The sequence below is a fragment of the Carassius gibelio genome, chromosome B8 (genome assembly GCF_023724105.1).
Source record: "Carassius gibelio isolate Cgi1373 ecotype wild population from Czech Republic chromosome B8, carGib1.2-hapl.c, whole genome shotgun sequence".
Lineage (NCBI taxonomy): Eukaryota > Metazoa > Chordata > Actinopteri > Cypriniformes > Cyprinidae > Carassius > Carassius gibelio.
In genome coordinates, this window is record NC_068403.1 from 17,083,286 (window position 1) to 17,104,463 (window position 21,178).

At 35.4% G+C, this 21,178-nt stretch overlaps 2 protein-coding genes across 2 annotated transcripts; one reads left to right on the forward strand and one right to left on the reverse strand.

Annotated features, from left to right (window-relative positions):
- The first annotated feature begins 7,813 nt into the window (after positions 1-7,813).
- Positions 7,814-12,900, forward strand: c7a (complement component 7a). Its single transcript, XM_052564315.1, is given in 17 exon segments — positions 7,814-7,846; positions 7,958-7,988; positions 7,991-8,020; positions 8,023-8,089; positions 8,193-8,413; positions 8,452-8,483; positions 8,485-8,549; positions 8,551-8,601; positions 10,130-10,183; positions 10,442-10,514; positions 10,613-10,650; positions 10,652-10,689; positions 11,377-11,565; positions 11,722-11,812; positions 11,964-12,073; positions 12,076-12,129; positions 12,671-12,900. Coding segments are annotated over 17 exon segments (1,356 nt in total). The 3' UTR covers positions 12,850-12,900.
- Positions 12,901-14,325: 1,425 nt separating this feature from the next.
- rgs7bpa (regulator of G protein signaling 7 binding protein a) lies at positions 14,326-21,057 on the reverse strand. Its single transcript, XM_052564375.1, has 6 exons — positions 20,419-21,057; positions 18,771-18,937; positions 16,726-16,856; positions 16,282-16,426; positions 16,123-16,193; positions 14,326-14,850 (listed from the first exon to the last, which is right to left on the reverse strand). The coding sequence occupies exons 1-6, from the start codon at positions 20,557-20,559 to the stop codon at positions 14,759-14,761; spliced, it is 747 nt and encodes a 248-aa protein (XP_052420335.1). The 5' UTR covers positions 20,560-21,057; the 3' UTR covers positions 14,326-14,758.
- Positions 21,058-21,178: the final 121 nt, after the last annotated feature.

Below are 21,178 nucleotides of genomic sequence, written 5' to 3' on the forward strand. Positions count from 1 at the left end.
TACCACAAAGTGTGTTTTTTTCCTTTTTATTCAAATATATATATACACACACACACACACACACACACACACACACAATCTCATTTGTACATATCTTTATGATCTGCTAATGCACAACTAAAGGTCTGTTCACAAGAAAGGACAATAATTAGAACATTACTGATAACTATAAAGCAGCCAATCAGAATCCACCTTACTTTAAAGACCTTGAGTATTTAAGGCACTGGACAAAATTGCAGCACATACTTACAAGAAACAGAATACCTCTATTGGTGTCAACACTAATATTGTTGTCCTTATAGTTATCATTCCTGATGTGAACCAGCCTTCAATGGATAGTTCACCCCAAAATAAATATTGTCAACTTGTTCTAAATTTGTATGAGTTTCTGAACGCAAAAGAAGACAGTTTGAAGAATGCTGGTAGTCAAATAGTTGTGTAGCACATTTAAGCTCAAGGGAAATGTATATAAATATTACAATTAATTATGATTAATTACAAGTATTTATATGAGCTGCCAGTAGTAACTGTAGCAGACTTAAATCGCCATCAACAAATCTGTTCATCCAGCGAACATTTAGCGTAATTTCATATAAACTCTAAGAAAGACATGCAAGAAAAAGAAGTAAATTCTGCGCACGATTTACTAATTCGTTCCCTCACTATACTAAAATGTGCACATGATTACTATTGCGTTCCCTCTAATTACAATTTATAAACGGAGTGAACAAAATAGTAAATTGAGGGAACGCAATAGTAATTGTGTGCACGTTTTAGTACATTGAGGGAACAAATTAGTAAATTGTGCACATGATTTAGCCTACTATTTTTTTTTCTCCGTAGAAAGGATATTTTCATGGCCACAGAAAATATTTCATACAGTATAAATGCATTAGAGCATGTAGCAAAATCGGAATCGTAAAGGGACATTTTTTTGTAAGGCAGAATTAGAAACTCATGTAATTTGTGCACAAGAGTTTAATTAACTAAACACTAACGCAAACTAGTCTAACAAACGAACATACAATCACTCATACAGTGGAAAAAGGCAAATGAGTTTGATGGATGATGCCATCATGAAAACCAGAGAATGAAGCTATGGAAAGTGTCAGTTAACCACCTGAGTAAAGCCATCAGCTATAAGTTATACTAAACCTCTGATTCGTTTAGTTAAATATACAATACTTGCATTGCCTTGGCCTGGAACGAGTGCCTTGATGGTTTGAAGGTTCGGTGTTGTAGGAGTTGCGATCACGTTCTTCCGGTTTTGAAGAGTGATGAATTCCAAAGATGTCCTGACTCAGTGGTGATTGGGAGTTTCTTCCTAGCGGAAAGTGAAAAGAGCTAAAAGAGATGTCAGCTGAGATCATAAGATCTCTGGTGAATGGAAAGTGCAGACTTAGGGGTCCAAGAGAGTTCTAGCTCATCCTCCTCATTCCCTTAGGATCTAAAACAGGGGTGGGGAACATTCTTCCTGGAGGGCCTGTAGGTGTTTCTCAATGTCAAGGACATCCGTCGAAGGACTGTTCCAATGTCGAGGATCCTCGGAATTTCAACCAAGGACTGAGTCCTTCATTCGAAGAATATCCGATACACAGGAAAGGATGCATATGTGTATCCTTCGCGCTCTCAAATCACCCACAATCCTATGCGCGCAGCTTTGCCATCTAGTTCAAAAATTCAAAAATGTCGAATGTTAGCGTAGTCGAAGTGTTAACGGTTTTTATTTATGTGAACAAACATTTGTTATAACTGTAGTAAATATAAGTTTGACGTTTACATGCCAGTACAAATTACTACCGTATTGATATTGTAAATTATACAAATACAAATGGTTAACTGAACCGGACCTTTCATTTAACAATTGGTTGCATCATCGGCATTTCTTTTATAAATAACTAGTTAAGTTGTCCAAAGTAATTTAATGTTACCATTCACAGCATTATTCAAACAGACCTTTTCACTAAAGTAATGACGCAATTACGTGCACTTGCTAACCTGTTCCATTTACATGTTCTCTGAACGCGAAAGAGGAGTCTCGCCTAGCCTCTGAAAGAATTAACTTGGAAGGATCAGTCCTGCCAAGGAAGTAACCTTGACATTGAGAAACGCCTTGAGTCTCTGCTGAGTTTAGCTCCAACCCTTATCAAACACACCTGAACAAACTAATCAAGGTCTTCAGGATACAGATAGGTAGTTTTTTTTTCAGGGTTGGAGCTAAACTTTGCAGGACATTGGCCCTCCAGGATCAACGTTCCCCACTCCTGATCTAAAAGAACCACAGACTAAAGGCGGGTCACTGATGTGAGGCCTCCAAGGTTTGAGAAGGTTCACACCTCTCAGGATGTGCTTGTCCAATAAGGACGGCTGAAATTCCAAGCAGGAGGTTTGAACTAATGAAGAGTTTTAAAACCCTTTGTGTGCAAGTGTATAATCAGAAGACAAATTCATAGATACTAAACATGGTAAGATTACATACTGTATAGGTAAGATTACATAAACGAGTGGTTCTATCATAAGCATGCATAACACTCTACTCAATTGAAATTCAACAGACAATATACAAAACAGCAATAATATACACAATATCCTAAAGGATATATGTGTTCATTCAAAGACAGGATTTCTTATGAACTTATTAGAGAAGAGTCCCTTTTTATGGGCATTGTGTGTCTGTTTTTGAGAAACTTGAGTTAAGAGTTGCTTTGCTGCATTCCTGGGAGCCATAAACTAGTGTCATCAGATAGTGTGCCTTTGGTTGCTATGGAACCAGAGACCTGTTCTGCCTTTTTTGAAGTGATAGTTGCATTTCGGGGCAAGGGTCCATAGACCCTTTGGTTAGATGAGGGGGTGTTAGATATTATTTGTTAAATATAACAAATAATTGTGTGTATAATTGGTCCAAATGCTACAGTTGGATGTACTTCCATAATATGGTAAAATATCAACTGTTTGACAAAATTCTCCAAATATCTTCTTTTATGTGCAGCAGAAGAAAGAATCATATACGTTTGGAACAACTTGAGGGTGAGAAAATGAAAGGAACTCTCCATTTAAGGGTTAGGTTTAAATTAAATTAATGCATTTAGCAGACACTTTTATCCAAAGCAACTTAGAGCACATTCAGGCTAACATTTTTTACCTAACATTTGTTCCTTGGGAGTTGAACCCACAACCTTTTGCACTGCTATTATGCTCTACCACTGAGCCACAGGAACAATTTATGTTTAGAGGTCGCCCCCAGTTTTTCTTCTTTTTTTTTTAAGTCTTACTTTTTAACTCAAATTATACAAACAGCTAATCTTCCAAAAAACTGATACTTTCTCATGAGGTTGGGTTGTAATATAATCTATACAAATGGATATACAATCATAACTGATAATTAAATTAAATACAGTGCTGAAATTCTTGCTACAGGCCTTCTATGATATCCTCCACCAAATGAGCCATGACTGTTGAAATCTATTGAAATGAAGATGAGAAGCTAATTTGAATAAATAATGGTAGAAAAAGTAACATTTGCAGTGATGAGCATTTTGCCAGTTCTCTCTCTCTGTATGTGATGCTGAGAGCAGAGTCCGTGGCCTCATTACATGCTTTCTCAATTACAGCTTTCATTGCTGGCAGAGGTCCGATCAGCTTGTTTTGACAATGGCACTATGCAGCTGTGAAAAACCTCTCTTTCACTTATTCGGAGCACTTTGTGCTCTCTTTTCTGATCGTGAGCTTATTAGTAGAAGCTGTTAGTCTGCTGATTGTATTTTTCATACTGCAACAATGAAGTGTTGCTGTAACTGTGATTCTCCTAATCAGTGCACAGCAGATAGACAATCTCTGCTGTTCATGGTATGTAACTGACCTTTTGAAAACCACACAAAGATATTTGGAGATATTGTACGGTATATTCTGTGTGAGTGATTTTAACCAGATTGCTGACTTCTTCCAGTAGCTATACTTAACTTCAGCTACACAATCTTCATCCAAAAGCATCCACTAAAGAAATGTCAGCAAGAATCACTCACATGTAGGCAAAAAAAAAAAAAAAAACTTTATGATTGTTAGTATTCTAAGGGATGATCCCATGACTGTCTTTATTGTTTACAGAGCCTATAGTATACTTAACCTGCTATATCTGTCAGGTTATGGGGACATTTTATTGTATGTATTCTAAAAATAATTAGAATTGATCTGCATTAATTTAGCTCAAATTAATTAGTTGCTAATATTTCAGAATGTTCATGTTGTAATAATGTTGAAAGGAATTCTGTGTACCATTACATTTGTTAAGAAGATGAAAATGGTCATTTCTTTACTGTGGACAGGATTCAGGAGCCTTCTTTATCTTTACCAGGATATGACATCACACTCAGAGGTAATAATACTGTAGGGCTACACTTCATTTGTGACTGTAAAGGAGCAGTTGATGAGCAGGTTAGCTGTAATATTTTCGTATGTCAATAGTGACAAGCCTCAGCTGACCTAGAAATTAATTTTCCTCGATTTTTTTCCATCTGGGTAATTGTTATTTCCCATTATAAAATATAGAACTTAATAAATGACATCACAATATTTCAGATTGTAAATAACACTAAACCAATGAACCCCATGTGCCACTTTTTAGTGGGGAAAAATCTAATCTAATAATAATAATAGCAAGAATTATTATTATACTAAGTTATTAGAACATGTTAGATTCAGTGCAGTTTTCTAATATGGATTGGGGTGTAACCTTGAGTTCTGACACTAATTCATCTACTTAATCAGCAACAATTCCTGCCCAGTTCTAGATGTATGTAATTCTAGAGAAATGTTTCTCTTGGGCATAAATAAAAACCTGTTGTGGGAGGCAGTTATGATATAATCATTAGTCAGTTTCCATTTCTGATTAAGAGTGGACATTGTCTGACTGGCTCTTTCTCCTGCCAACTCAATCTATTCGTGTTTGACAGTTGCTTGCAGCGACTTTAAAAACGCTATTCAGATTGCCAAATAAGGCTGGGCATAAACCTCGCATTCACAGTCCACAGTGTAATTACAAGCAGCGTGGCACCATTTTGAAAGCAGCACTGGCGTAAGATAAGAGTTTCCCTAATGCCAGCATGCTTTCAGACAGGCAGCTGAACAATATTAGCTAGTTAGAACATCCTAGTTTGATAGCATCCATTAACAACCCATATTGAGTCAAATAACACAAAAGTAACTGTAGAAAAAACGTTTTTCGCCACATTTTTGTGATTTAAACAAATACTGAATATTGCTGTATTTATTACAATTTAAAGCAGATTACTTGAATTTGCTAGTGTTGTATAATCTACAGTTTCTTCAAACTGTCAGACACTGCAAACCTTGACTTTGAGATTTACTTTCTAAGCTGGATTCTTCACTTTTATGTCATCAGAAGAACAAACTGAAATTGTATTTATTTATTTAAATGTGATTTATTGCTCTGATGGCAAAGCTGATTTTTTTTCCAGCCGTTACTCCGGTTTTCAGTGTCACATGATCCTCCAGAAATCATTTAACAGGCTGATTTGCTTCTCAAGAAACATTTCTAATAATTATCAATGTTTAAAAGAACAGCACTTTTGAAATAGAAATCTTTTGTGACATTACAATTGTCTTTACATCACTTTTGATTAATTGAATACATCCTTGCTAAAAAAAAAACATGAACATGATCTTCAGGTTTTAAAAAAACTTAAGGAGTTCCTGCAGTGTGAGTGATGTTGTCAAATCATATAAGAGATATATATTCTTTAGTTTTTAAATTACATTCTCAATTCAAATCATATTAAATTAAAAAACGTAGAACAATCATTTGCTCTACTGTTCTCAGACTTTGGGGACCCTAGTGAACAAAATGTACGACCTTTTAATGAGTCTAATGAGTGATTTGAAGAATGCTGTAGCTGGTGCCAGCAAAAGACCTAGTTAGATCAGAAATATTACTTTTTTTCAGCTCCCAAACTTCTAAGTTTCCATTCATTTATCAAGATTCAAATTATTAAAAATATCCCAGTGTTAATGAAGAAACACACCAGAGCTTCCAGGTCCAGCTGTAGAACTTTCCTGCTCTGTGCATTTCAGTGTTAAAAGATATTGTATGTATATATTTCTGTTTGTGTGAACACATGCAGGAAAGGACACAGTGACCGTACGACTCTGACATGATTTTATGATGCATTACCTGCCCGCTGAACATGTTGCTAATAACAGCTTGCTGATGAGGGGCTCACTGAGAAACTCAATTACCTTTTAATTATGCAGATGAGATTCTCAGAGGAACTGTGGATCCTGAGCGGGAAAGCATGCCAATTAACCCCTGACCCAGAGACAATACATGGCATTATTATTCAAAAAGGCATCTATATGCTGGGAATGTGCTTTTGTTCTCTTAGGAGATACATCAGGAGATTTGACTTTTAAATACAGTGACCTTTCCAGTAAACAAGACGTCTGAAATCTAAAAGAGGCTATATATTAAATTCTCCACATTTGCAGCTTCTTAAAGGGATAGTTCACCCTAAAATTAAACTTTTCTGAAAATGTACTTATCCCCAGGCCATTCAAGATCTAAATGAGTTTGTTTCTCTCCAAATCAGAACAGATTTAGAGAAATTTAGCATCACATTACTCATTAATCCTCTGCAGTGAATGGGTGCCGTCAGAATGTCTAAACAGCTCATAAAAAATTCCAATAATTCACAAGTAATCCTCAGAACTCCATCATTTAACCTTTTGTGAAGCAAAAAGCTGTGTGGTTTTAAGAAACAAATAAATTAAGGATTTTTTTTACTTCAAAGTGAACTTGCTAAATCAGGAGAGAAATAAGCATAGATTAGCTTATTTAAAAGCAAAAACAGTTCCAAACAAATGTCAGTGGATTTTGATGTGAGAGAACAACAGAGAATTAAGTTTTTCACCGGCAGAAGTGTTAGTATGGATAAAAGATTTGTTATTTTGACCAGAAGAAAGGGTTTATAGTTAAAACGATGTAATAAATGGATTTATTTCTTACAAATACACTGATTTTCTCTTCACAGGATGTTAATTGATGGAATGGAGTCATGTGGATTACTTGTAGATTATTGTGATGTATTTTATCATCCGTTTGAACTCTCAATCAGACACCACCCATTCACTGTAGAGGACCCATGTAATTCAAGTTATGTCATGCTAAATTTCTCAAAATTTGTTCGGATGAAGAAACAAAACTTGTTAACATTTTATTTTGATAGTCCAGTTTAGACATTCTGCTGATTACAAAAAAGTAAGTTTCAATTTATTCTACTAATCCCTACTCTAATGAGAGTTAGGTGATGTTTAGTTGCAAAGTTATTTACTGTAAGTACAATTTCTAAAATGTGAAATAAAGTGTGAAAATAACACACACACACACAAAAAAACTCTTCTACATCTTTGATTACCTGAGGGTGAGTAATTTTTATTTTGGGGTGAACTGTACCTTTACTGCTGCAGAACTGGATGCGAAATGGTGCTTTGTCTCCATCAAGTGTCTACTGTGTATATTTACTTGACATAGAGAATCCAATTTTAAATGTCTAATTCACAAGATGCATGGCAGCTACCCAAGTGAACATGATTTAATCTGTCTGTTTACTCAAATGGATATCCATAACTGACTTTGAGTGTAATGCTTTGAGTTTACACTGACGCAAATGATAAACCCCAGTGTTATTGTCGAGATTAATTAAATATTATTAAAGGTATTTTTTGCCATAACTTATAGCATAGGGTTATAAGGATATATTATATATATTAATTTAACTTTGTTCTCAGTGTGTGTTCCTGCATGAAGTCTTTATTGTCTCACTGCAGTTCCACAGTAAGTAACTAAAAACATCTTTTCTGCTATAACGTGTTGTCGCTGTATGCTGAAAACATTAGCACAAATGCGGTATCTGTATATTGACATGTGGGGACATTACAGACATAGAGGCTCTCCACTGCAGTCTTCCCTCAGTTTGGTGTCAGCCTTGCACTGGGAGCAGAACCCGCACTCATCATGTACACCGGCTCAGGTCTGTCCTCTAGAGGAGGGTTGTGGAGAACGTTTTCACTGCCAGTCTGCCATACTTCATTTGATATATTTCAGCTTTTTCTTATTTGAAAGTCTTTAGAAGGTAAAAGTTTTAAGAGGTGTTGAATAATTTCTCTCTTTCTTTCTCACAAGGTAAATGTATCAGTCAGTCACAGGTATGCAATGGAGATCATGACTGTGAAGATGGCTCAGATGAGTGGAGATGTGACAATAAAGAGATTTGTGACCTGCAAAAACCTCCACCGAATGTAGAGCTCATTGGTCAAGAGCAATTTAATGATATTATGAGCTATAATAAAAAGAAGAACATGTTACCAATGCAAGTCCAGAACCTGGGGACTTTCTTTCAAGGTTTTTTTTGTCTCAGTTTCTGAATTTGTTTTTGCCAGTCACAGCAAACAATTATTTTACAGATGAATCAGCAATATGACAGCACTTGGCACTACCTTAATCACATTGAGCATCATTCAAGAACAATAGGCACGACTCGGGCATGATAATTATATCTTCCATGATGAGCTGTTACAGTCAGAGGTACTGTATGTTTCAACATATTCACTATATAATATTGACATTAACTCTTGAAATTATTTGAACATATATTGGGGATTGTTTCATATTTCACTGTGTTTTATGCTGTTTTAGTAATTTGTCCTGGCCTGTCAGAAACTGTACATTTAACATTCACATTTGCTTATGTATGTGGTTAATACCATTGGTTAAAGGGATGAGCATGTGACCTATGTTTGTATACATGCTGACACAAATCCACTCTTTTTGTTTTAAGTCTTCTAAAGTACTGCAAAAATAAAGCTGTCTCATCACTCATCACTGTTCAATATTTGTAACATTTTCTCTTAAGATTCTGGAAACTAAAACTAAACTAAACCTAAAGCTAAAAACAGCCTGTGAACTTTTTAGAGCCAGTTTACATTATCAATGCAAGATGTTGTTAAAAATGCGTAAGTGGTATGTATGTCACATATTTGTTTCACTATTACAAGAATTCGTTAATGTTGTTGATGATGTCTTTCAAGATGTTTCATTTCCCCATGAGCTGGGGAAAGAGGTCTTGTGTGCGTGGGTAAAAAAAAAGCATCACTTAAAACACACAACTGAGACTTACCTCAGTGAGAAACAACCATGCCAGAATAAAGTGTGTAAACCAGCCACCAAAGGAAGGGGATGCGGGCATGGGACACCACAAGATAAACAACAGGGCACAGATTACACTTAAATTTATATCGCATGGATCAGGGTATTTTTATTTATTTATTTATTTTTTTTACACTTTTTAAAGCCACAGACTCCAAATGATGATGATCCCAGCCCAATCTCAAGAGAAAATGTTACCGTTTTAAGAGTTGCCAATTATAAATGATTCAATCATGATTATATAATTGATTCAAGTCAAGTCAGGTCAAGAGATACTATGAGATAATCAGAAAAATAATTGGCAGAATCAATTAAGGAAACCTCTGCTGTAAAGCAGCTTTGATTATATTATTATGTTAAATTGTTATATTGAAAATGATTTGATTTAAATGAAAATGTAATTAAAAAATAAATAAATAAAAAGATTTGCCTCAAAATGTATAAATTGCCATGCCAAAATATAAGACAGCTGATTATTACCATGCATAAAGAAGACAAATTTACATTTGTGACATGCTTTATTTTCATTATCCATATTTAGAGTATTATTATACTGTAAGTATAAACATGAAGTCAATTGTGTAATGGTGATTTAGCTAATGAAGTTAATCTTTTGAAATCATAACAAAACAGTAATGTTGTAATTAATTTTTTTTAACTACATTCATTTATAAATGTAAACATTTATTTGATAATAACTAAAACCTTTTTTAACCACTTTTTCAAATGTTTTTTTTTTTTTGTATATGATTTTACTTTATGATATGAGATTGGAAATATGCTATAAATTTATATTTAATTTATTCATTTTTAAGCATGGCTTAAGTATCCAACTGGGGGGGGGGGGGTTGGGGTGGTTTGGGGGTCACTATACTTGTTTCTGAGTGTCCAGTTCATGTCTTTGTGTCTTAGGAGTGATCCATGGAGACAGGGCCGGTTGGTCTTTATGGAGCTCCTGCAAGGACGGTCAGTAACGCTGGAGTCACTCCTTCAGGCAGCAGGGACTATATTGGGAACGCTGTGGAGAACACAGCCTGGGATGATGAATTAGATTAACTACTGTGAGGAAAGGTCACCAGACTGTTCAGCAGCACAAAGCTCTGTTCTGGAAAGCTGTAATAAGCAGTTGTTTTTTACAAGGTGCTAGAGACCCAGAGAAAGTTACTGTGCAACAACACTGCCACTATGTGGAAACCTGATTAATTGGTTTTGACCTATTTTCAGTACGGTTGAGCCTCACTGCTTTGAAAGTTCATTCACACACCCTTCCTTCCTCGCTAATGGGTTTCTTTTGGGAGTAATAATTATGATTATATTATAATAATTATATTATTACAATATGATTGAATATGTTTTTTGATATGTTATAATGTTGTCGTCCTCCCGTGATTGCAGTATCTCAAAGATGCATATCCAGCAGGCAGTAAGACTGAGTGATCTGAACTGGTTGAGAAATCAAACAGAGTGCAGGAGTAAGTGTACAGGACTTTTTAAAGCTGTCATTTGCTGATGGTTGTATCTATTTTCAGTGTATCTTCATAAAGAATGCCTTTTATATACTGTATATAATATTTTAAATATTTACATAAGCCATGGTTCACAAATACTTAACGATTAATTAGTAACTTTACTTAAAATCTTTTTATTAGCATTTTGTGTGACAATACAGATTGAAATAATGATGACAAGGTGAACAGTCGGATATTGTCCATTTATTAATCCCTTCCACAATCCCCCCATTCATATAAACTCAGACGGACAGAAAAATAAATAAACATTAACAAATTAAATAAAATAGATATAATTAACTAATATATAAGTAAATAACAAAAAAGATGTATTAGTAACTAAGATTATTTATATTTCACTTAGCCTATATATTAAATATTAACATAATTACTCTTTTGTAATATATATTTTATTGGATTATTGCTGTTTTAATTATTTTAATTATACACTTTAGAGAATGAGAAACCATGTTTCAGAAATACTAAATTACATAAATAAATAATATTTTTTGTAATGCATTTAAGATATTTCAATATGTGTTTTTTCATTGTTTTTTTTTTTTTACTTTTTAATGTTTTAGAGTTCAGAGAATTGAGAAACTATAAATATGTTATATATATTTTTAAATAAATGTTACTGGTTGTCTGCAGAAACATTATGTGATCTACCTCAGCTTCCTCCAGATGTCACTGGAAGCCTGAGGAAGCTTACGTATAACATCGGTGAAGCTGTCTCACTCTCCTGCCCTGAAGGGAAAGTCAGAGAAGGTCCGGCTGAGATTCAGTGCAGTGCTGGCCTTTCCTGGTCACCGCAACCAAAAGAAACCAGGTGTCTCACAGATACTAAACTAGTGTGGAAGCTGTGCTTTGTACGCAATGTCAAAATAAAGGAAATGATACACATTACACAAACATTGTGAAGTGAGAATCATTACAAGGTCATTTGACAAATTGATGCATAAAAATGTAGAATTATTTTATTTTGTTTTCCACTACTTTTTAAGTCAGCCACTGTGCCAGTGCAATGCCAGCCATGGGAGAACCTGGCAAAGGACAAAGGCAACTGTAAAGTACCCCATGAGTTCAAGTATGTTCCCAGGAAGGCTTTTAGCATGTACATTACACAAATGCAATAAATAAATAAATACATGTCGTAAGGGCATTTTTATACAGCCATTCCACCAAAACCCACACATTTTATTTTAAGTTTAATAAAGGATTTTTTCTCTCTTCTGCAGGTCTTCCTTGGAGATATGTGGTACTGATGAGAAGGGCGGTTGGACACGGACACTGAGTCTGTGTAAAGTACCGGATATGTTCTGTCTGGGACATCAGTACATGCTTACTGAAGACATCGCTCATCCACTGCTCGCCCACACTGCATGCTCTGGGAGATGTGTGATGGTGAGGGATTATAAAATACAAAATAAAAAAATGGCACGCATCCCATGATGAAAAAGAAGTTTATAAATAGTAGACCTACTTAATAAGGAAATAATATTCCTCAGAAAAACGTGAATATAGAATATATTTTGTGCGCATAAAACCCCCCAAAATAACTATAATCAATCACTTTTTTTTCAAAAGGGTCATTTTTTTTAAATATGTAAGTGTGTGCAGACACTTTTACATTTATTTTGCCATTTTAAATATCTTGTAGTTAACACGACTTAAGTACATGCTTTCATACCCAAACCTGAAATGTTGCCCAATGCTTTAATGTTGTAAAACAAATCATGGTCATCTTTTCAAATAATGCTAACAACAGAAATTGAAAACTGCCTTTTGAAAAACCCATTTGATATTCCTGAGGGAACCCATGGCCTGAAAATGTAAATTCTTGCTAATGTGTTTTTGAACCTCGTATTTAAAAAACTTAAAATATTGCAATCAGATGCAATGTTGTATTCAGGAATGCTTGGCTATAACAATTTTGTCATTGTAGAGCAAACAAACAGCTGCTGTTGCAAGACAAGTGAGGAATGCTCATCCCCGGACGCTTGGATCCATGTGTGCGTGCAGCAGGAAGGAGCGAGCGTCTGCAGCAGTGACAGAATGTGTCCGCATTGTCAGCATTCAGCCCTGTCAGTCATCATATCAGAGCCTCACTTATCAATTAAATAGTGTAAATGAATTTTGTACCCTAAATATACAATCAAACACTACACCAGAGTCACAAAGCGTCCATGTCTTTATTAAAAAACAAAAAAACAAAAAAACAAAACATTATTCATAAAATGTTTAGTTAAAAAAGTTTGCCAGAGTTTTCCTGTTTGCTTTGATGATATTTAATGTCCAAGACAAGCTCTGTAGTCCCCTTTAACTGCCTTTTTTTTTCAAGACAAGTAAAAGCTTAAAAAAAATCACAGGGGAGTGTTTACTCATGTACTTTATGTCATAGAATAAAATGAGAATCAGTGGCAGACAAAAATCAAGCAAAACTGTCTTCACTTTCCTTAACTATTTGATTAGCCTAATAACCAACAAAACCAATAAATGAATAAGAATAGCACAAGTTAAACATTAAATCCTGTCAACCTGTTCTGGACTTCCACTGGGCTCTATATTGAGCCAGCTCCAGACGTCCTGCCAAACTCCTGACAACCAGCCCGGATTCTGCCAACAGCTTTTCCAGCGTCAGCACTGCAGCCAAATAATTCACCTGAAAACCATGTCGGTTCCCGTAAACGCTTTTTTTTTGCACCCTCCATTACTGCTTCAGCATTGTTGCGAGAAAGTAAAAGGGTAGGCACTGCTGCCAGGTGTGAATTTCACAGCCTCCCTATTAATGTGTTAACAAATCCAATTACCTATAACTGATTGAGATCCAAACGGGATACATTTAATGGGAGACGTTGAAATTGGAGTCTGTGACCTGTCAGAGGGTTGTTTTGAGAATTGTGGATAATAGGGAGGATATCAGATGGTTTATATTATTTCTTATTGAAAATCTGACTAATCAGAGGGTACCTCTGAAAAGAGGGTAATACTTATTGATACTGACTTATTATTCCACAGATTCATATTTTTACCTTTTCTTATGGTATTTTTATGTTAAATAAACATAACCATTTCTAATACAAGACACAAAGTTCCAGTTTATTAAATCATTAAAAAAAGGTTTATTACCAATGTAAAACGACACTGTGCCTTTTCTTAAACACTACAGTATCTTCACCATGCCTGACACATTTAGAACTGTAATTAATAAGCAAGACCCATGCTGAGTCCCTCCAATCTGGACTTATATCACACCACCAGATGGATAGACATGCCAACCTTTACTGACAATCTCTTTAAAAGAATCACACTTTTGAAAAATAATTCAGAGCGCTAGGTTTACATTGTATATGTACATCTCTACAATTACCATTTTTAGATATATTCTTTATTTACAAAGGCTTCTTCAGGTATTATATACTCCTAAAGGCTGAAATAAAATGAAAAAAAAAAAAAAGGTTACAGGATTTCGGTTTATGGAAGACTAAAAAATACTGTAGTAAAAACATGGTAACAGCAAAAAAACAAAAACAAAAAATCACATTCAATCATGTTGCAATATGTATATATATATATATATATATATATATATATATATATATATATATATATATATATATATATATATATATATATATATATATATTTATGTTCAGCATAACCTCTGCTCTAATTAGCACTCTTGAATGCCTCATTACAACATCTGTCTTGACAAGAAGCACAGCATATGAATCATGTGGACGAACATAGCATTATTCATACTACAAACCATTTTCTTTACAAAGCATAATGTAGACGAACATTCAGTTATAAAGAAAATCTGTTGTACTGATCAAATATTATATAGTGTCTGTATGACTACTGATATTACACAGATATTACTATTTATTCTCATAGCAGTAGGAAATTGGACGGAACTCACCAAAAGAAAGTACTGGTTTGGGAAATGGCAGTAGTACGGTTGATTGGTGAGTGTCACACATTGTGAGGAAACGCAGTCATTTGTGACTGGATTCTGGGAGAGAGAGAGCTCTTAGCTAGACACCAGACAACAGAGGCCAAAGAAACGGCGCTTTCTCTGCCGGACCAACGGGTATGGCGTCAGATTCAACAAACTGCTGTCGTCTGCATTGATACGAAAACAGATACATTTTAAGATTAAAAGAGCAAACATTAATTAAACATCTGTCCTTTTTTATTTAACAAAACATTATTTCTGTCAAATATGACCAGCAATTAGCATACAATTAGCATTGCATCTGGGCAAGAACTCCCTGTGCATCCATGTAGCCTAGCATGGATGAGAACAGGGAGAGCAGCGATAATCCCACTAGGATAAACAGAACAGAACCAGAAGTAAAGTCTGTTTCAAAGGGCAATCAGAAGGCTGAATCTTGACTGGACGAGAGGAGCTGGGGATGGAGGAGGGTAGTTAGCTATAGAGCTACACGAAAGCTGCTGATAATACTGAAAGACCTTATATATGAATGCTAAGGTAGGCGTCACAATCCTTTATGTAGACATTGATCAGCTGAGAATCAGCTAATGCGAACTTGACTAACATGACTTGCCAGAATTAACAATACGCTTGATTTTTAATTCAACACTTTGTTATCCTCTAGCCAGCATTAACTAGTTGCAAATTTAATTTTAAAATAAAATCTAAATATTGCGATATTCTGATAATTACAAAATGTAAATAAGAATGTGGCCACATGGGAGAACCAACTACATTATTATTAGTTTTAATATTATTTTCTGGCACATAATCCTTTTAGGTCTAAGGACATCTTTAATGCTAAGTGAATCTTAATATATTACCATTCATAAGTTTGGGGTCAGTACTATCTTATTTTATGAACTTGGTACTTTTATTCAGAGAGGATGTATTAATAAAAAATACAGTAAAGATATTTACAATGTTACAAATTTTTCAATAGATTTCAGATAAATATAGTTCTTTTAAACTTCTGTTCACAAGTGAAAAAGTATTGCAGTAAAAATATTAAACAGCTGTTTTTAATCTTGATCAGCAAAATGTGACACTGAAGACTTGAGTAATATCTGCTGAAAATTAGCTTGGCTATCAAAGGAATAAATTCAATTTAAAAAAATATATTAAAATAGACAACATATTTTAAATACTATTTTACAATATTACATTTTTACTGTATTCTTGATCAAATTAATGTAGCCTTGATGAGCATAAGACTCTTTTTTTTTCAAAAACAGACAGTCTTACAGCACCAAACATTTAAATGGTAGTACAGATAAATTTGAGACCTTGATAATGTTGAAATGTTGTTAGATGGTCATTTTGTGTTTCCAAAGAATTTCAAGTTTTCAAGTGTTCTATGAATTTGTTGGTAAAATATTCAGAAAGGTGAGAGAGATTACCTTGGTTCTTCAGTGGTAAAGGCATGGTCTCCCTGAGTTTGCTTAGCAGGTTTTTCATTTCTGTCATGTCCCTAGAATATCGAGGAACCGATTCAGATTCAAACGGTCAGTTTCATAGAAAAAAGAAGAAGATCCTGTTCAGCAGCTCAGACTACTCACCTCTCGATGTTCTCAATGTCTGTGGCCACCAGGAAGTAAGTCTTCGGACAGTCTGGCGGAGTGGATGACGTTTCTTCCAGGATTGGGATGTCAGAGCTGTCCTCTTTCTTACTTTCTACCTTTGTAGCTCCAGAAAAATGTTTTCCTGGAATACATACAGTGAAGACATCACTAACGGACTCTAAACAGAAATGGTCAAAATATGTCATCTCAATGTTTGACCCCAGGGCAACAAGTCAACCTGCTCCATGAGCATCCATATTTCCTGTTTCTGATAAGCTCAAATAAGATACAATTCACAGAAACTAGCAGTGTCGGCTCCTGCAGATATCAAGCCACTGGAAAGCTCTACAGTTAGACAAGCCAGGCTTCATCAGCACCAATTTCCTGTCGCTGATGTGGCTGTTTCCTTCTGAGAGCCCAGGGGCGCCCTCACAGCATTACCTTTCCTGTGGAGCTGCAGGGATCCCAGCAGACACACAGACTTCAGCATCTCCGTCAGGTACATTTCCAGACAGCACTGCAGCTGGATGAAGAGGCGGCAGATCTCCGGATGTATTTCTCCATCTTCTGGGCTGTGGAAGAAAAGCATCAATAATGCATCTTAGATCTGGATTCTGCAGAGTTCTGGCCCCGAGCCCTGCACTACAACCTGTCTAATTTCTCACAAGATACATATCCCTGCGTTCCTATGCCTCGCAGTACACTACAAGTGACCAGTGACGGAAATCATCTTAGACACATTGTCGTGCTGGAAAATATAGCTATTAGCATCTTACATCTTGGTATTTTCAGAGTTTTGATTAATGTTCAGTTCAGTGTATTTGTATTTATTATTTGCAATGAAATTGCTTAGTGTCTTTTTCCAAATCTGTAGGATCATCATTTCAATTAAACAGTCACTGTAGATTAAAAAATTTAAACATTAAAAACTGAATTAAAAGCAATTATGGCTAAATTATTTTCATTTATTCATTTAAACACAAAATATAACAATACAAATAAATAAATAAAAAAATGTATTTGAAGCCGAGTGAATGCAAATTGAGTTTTGAGTTGGAACATGGAAACAGAACTGATTCACAAAAAGGTATCGAACTTACCAGTTCTAACACCGGTTATGCTATTAAATTATTTATAATCCCTTTAGGTTTTAATAACATTTATAAGCCATTAATACATCTTAATGAAAATTAATTAATGACCAAAAAAACTAATTGAAATCATGCCTATATTCATCATGGCAGCAAAATCATTATGAATATATCATGAATATTGAGTATATCTCCCTAAGTAGATGTTTGACTATTGCTGAGCAGCATGTTTTCAAGGCTATACAGAAAATCTAGAGCTCTAAACATATTAGCTCAGTGGCGAGTGAGACTTCTCAGAAAATCATATTTCTCAGAATCCTACGTCTGTAATTACTGCTCTGTAATTCCCAGGTGTAATGCTGTGGCTGCTTTATTTTCCTGTTCTTTTTTCCCCTGTTCTTGAATTACTTGGAACAGAGAGATGCACCAAATGCATGCATAAAAGATGAATCATGTAAAGAAAAGCCATAACAATGCCTTGACCATTGTAGCTAACCATTTTTTAATGAAGTATATAGAAATAAAAAGCTAGGTCTATTTCTATTTGTAAAGGAACCATTGCAAATAATATTTAAAAATATGCTCACATTTATTCTTATTTGTATGCATAATATGTTGAAAATGCATAATTCAGTTTACATTTTTTATTTCAGTTTTAGGTTGATTTGAATCACTTTATATCACTGTCGGTTGTTTCATTACTTTCAAATTACCTTGCTCTTTATCAATGTTAAAACTGAAGCTTTGTGCTGAAATTCACGCTGGGTTTCTATGTACAGTAAACCTCACCTTCTTTAATTCAATGGACAATCTCAATTATTTTGACATTGACAAACACAGTCAAAACACTGAGACAGACCAGCTTAAAAATGGAACTTTAAAACCTTTTTGTCGTCCTAACAGCAACTTAGGAATTTCAAATACTGGGGGCACTATTTGGCAATTTCTAATCAAAAGCTGTGGTATTGATTTATTGTGTTCTTAGAATATGAAATCATGTAACAGCCCTGTGGTTTATGGTAAATGCACAGTAGAAAGTATATTTTACAACTTAATTCGCATTAACCTGCTCATCATACAGTATATAGTGCATGATATGCCAGTCAGCACCAGATGATATTTATAACCTTATGCTGCTGTAAAGGTGAAATCGTGCCACAGTTTCATAACATATAACATTGATTTCAATAGGGGAGCCGAAGGGGTACTACAAGCTAACTATAACTTGATAACAAATAGATTTTTGTAAAATTAAACAATTTATATATATATATAAAAAAACATATTTATTTGAAATAAAGCTAATGCCACATTAACATGTACTGTTATTATGTAATGTAAACATATTACTCTTTGCATCCACGATCAAATACCTGTATGCATGTATGTTTTTACCCTGATATTGCAGAAAGGTTTTGATGTGCAGTCCGTGCCATCTCACAGCCTTTTGTGCGTGTCTTGTGCATTTCCGCCCGAAGAGAGGGACAATCAGTGGAAATCTCTCCAATAGAGATGACCAATTCCCTATAGAGGGCCACAAGTGTATTGAACTCCTGGACAACCTGATGGAAGAAAGAAAAACAAATGCAAACTGAGAAAATACATGGCTCATAAAACCATTTTAACCTCGAAATTGTATAGAGCATATAAAGGAAACATGACAAAACATTGATGAAAAGACATGTAACCAACTTGTCAAGAATTTGATTTTTCATTCTGAACACTGAAACAACCTGACAATGCCACAAAGGTAAAATAGGCTATTTGTTGGAGAGCAGCGTGGCGACAGATGCTCATGCCATTTTATCAATATTTGGCAGAAAGGAAGCGTTCAATGGCAAGCTGTTTTAACATTTAACAAACCTTTAACCAGAGTACGGTTATTACTCGTTTTCATGTTTAATTACTCATAAGTAGTCTCAAAGTTATTGCTGTGTTTTCGAATTATTTCTCTAGTAACTATTCATTACAGATTAGCATGTATTTCAGTAGTGACTAGTATCTATTCTACTCAGTCACTAATACTCACTCATTACTATAGTGACAAGTAACGGTTACATTACACATACTATTTTTGTTATTGAACTATGCAGATAAGTTGCTTACAAACACTACAGAACTTACAAGCAAAACTGGAATAGTGACCAACAACAACTGGAATACATATGTGACCTGGACCACAAAACCAGTCATTAGGGTAATTTGTTTTGCAATTGAGATTTATACATCAGCTGAATACATTTCCATTGATGTATGGTTTGTTATGATATGACAATTTTTGGCTGAGATATAGCTATTTGAAACTCGGGGATCTGAGGGTGAAAAAAAAAATCTAAATATTGAGAAAATCACCTTTAAAGTTGTCTAAATGAAGTTCTCAGCAATCCACATTATTAATCAAAAATTACGTTTTAAATATTTATTTTAGAAAATTTCCTAAATATGTTCATGGAGCATGATCTTTACTTTATTCTAATTATTTTTTGGCATAAAAGAAAAAATATATAATTTTGACCCATACAGTGTATTTATATTGCTACAAATATACCCATGCTACTTATGACAGGTTTGTGGTCCAGGGTCACATATTAGTCATAAATGAACAGCTAATATCAGCAACACAGAATTCAGTGTCAAAAATTCAAAGCAACTGGTCAATGTTAACACGGCTTGCCACAAGCCTTCTGTCTGTTAATGGGGTAAAGACTCCTCAAACACAACACAAGCCAGTTTTCTTTCCAAATGTGCTCGCAGTTTTACCCCAAAATGGAGTACTAAATCATATCGCTCACTCCATGCCATAATCAGCCAACTGAAACGTTGTTGCTGGAAAATGAAAATGAACCTGGAACTACCGCCGCACCATAGGACAAGTCACAGACCTCCAAGCCAAATCATTCAATATTTAACGTCCCTAGTGTCGCATTATACATTTAGGATGTTGGCACTTGCAGAACACTGCGTGAATTTCAAACAGTGCTTGAACAATCAGCAGGATTCAGAGCAGAATAATGCTGTAGGGTCATGACGCAGGCATACGCACCATTCTGCAGTCCGCTACGGCACGCAGAGCCTCGCTGCTCTCCCGGCGCTCCGACTCTCTGGACGGGGGCTTACTGCCGATCTGGAAAATGGTCCCGGCTGTTCTGGGGCGGTTTTTGCGCCCATTCGGTGCAGAACTCATGCATACACATCAAGTGAAGAAACTGCCCAGATATAAAATGCCGACTGATCAATATAACTGCCACTCGTTTGGTAAATTTCTTACTCAATTGATCGATCTGCCCGTGTCTTGCTCCTGGATTCTCTCCGCATTGCCACGATGCAGAAGCCGAGTCACCTTCATTCACTCCAGCAGTGAGCTGAAGTGTCCTTGTAGGGCTTCGTCTTCTTCAGCAGAGAGACGCGATAACAAAGAACCAGATGCAAACATGTCTTGATGCCCCGTATAGTCCTTCAACGAAGAAATAACAGCCGCTTTTAAACGAAACACCTCCCAGAGACAGTAACCGCAACTCGAAATAGACTAATATGCGCCGCAAGTTGAAACGATAAACTCTCTATGGCGTTTATTGAGAGTAGGTAGCAGAAGGTGATCTAAGAGCGCTTTTCTAACCTTGATAGGTGCAGTTGCTCGAGGCATGACGTGGTTGAACACACTGCACTCTCATAGGATGAGAATACTAATGCAACAGATTCACCAACTCCAGTGTGTTCACTGAAAGGAACAGTAAAATACTCGAGTCAAATCACGGGCAGCTAAAATCTAGGCTATTTACCCTGCTGGGAAAAAAGCTCAAGTT

Excerpts from the sequence above, each read along its gene's own strand:
- rgs7bpa (XM_052564375.1), bottom strand. The coding sequence starts at position 20,559 with ATGAGTTCTGCACCGAATGGGCGCAAAAACCGCCCCAGAACAGCCGGG. Across the intron at positions 16,857-18,770 it reads AACCTTTCTGCAATATCAGG|CCCAGAAGATGGAGAAATAC; the intron begins GTAAAAACATAC and ends TTTCTTCCACAG. Across the intron at positions 14,851-16,122 it reads TTTACCACTGAAGAACCAAG|ACGACAGCAGTTTGTTGAAT; the intron begins GTAATCTCTCTC and ends GTATCAATGCAG.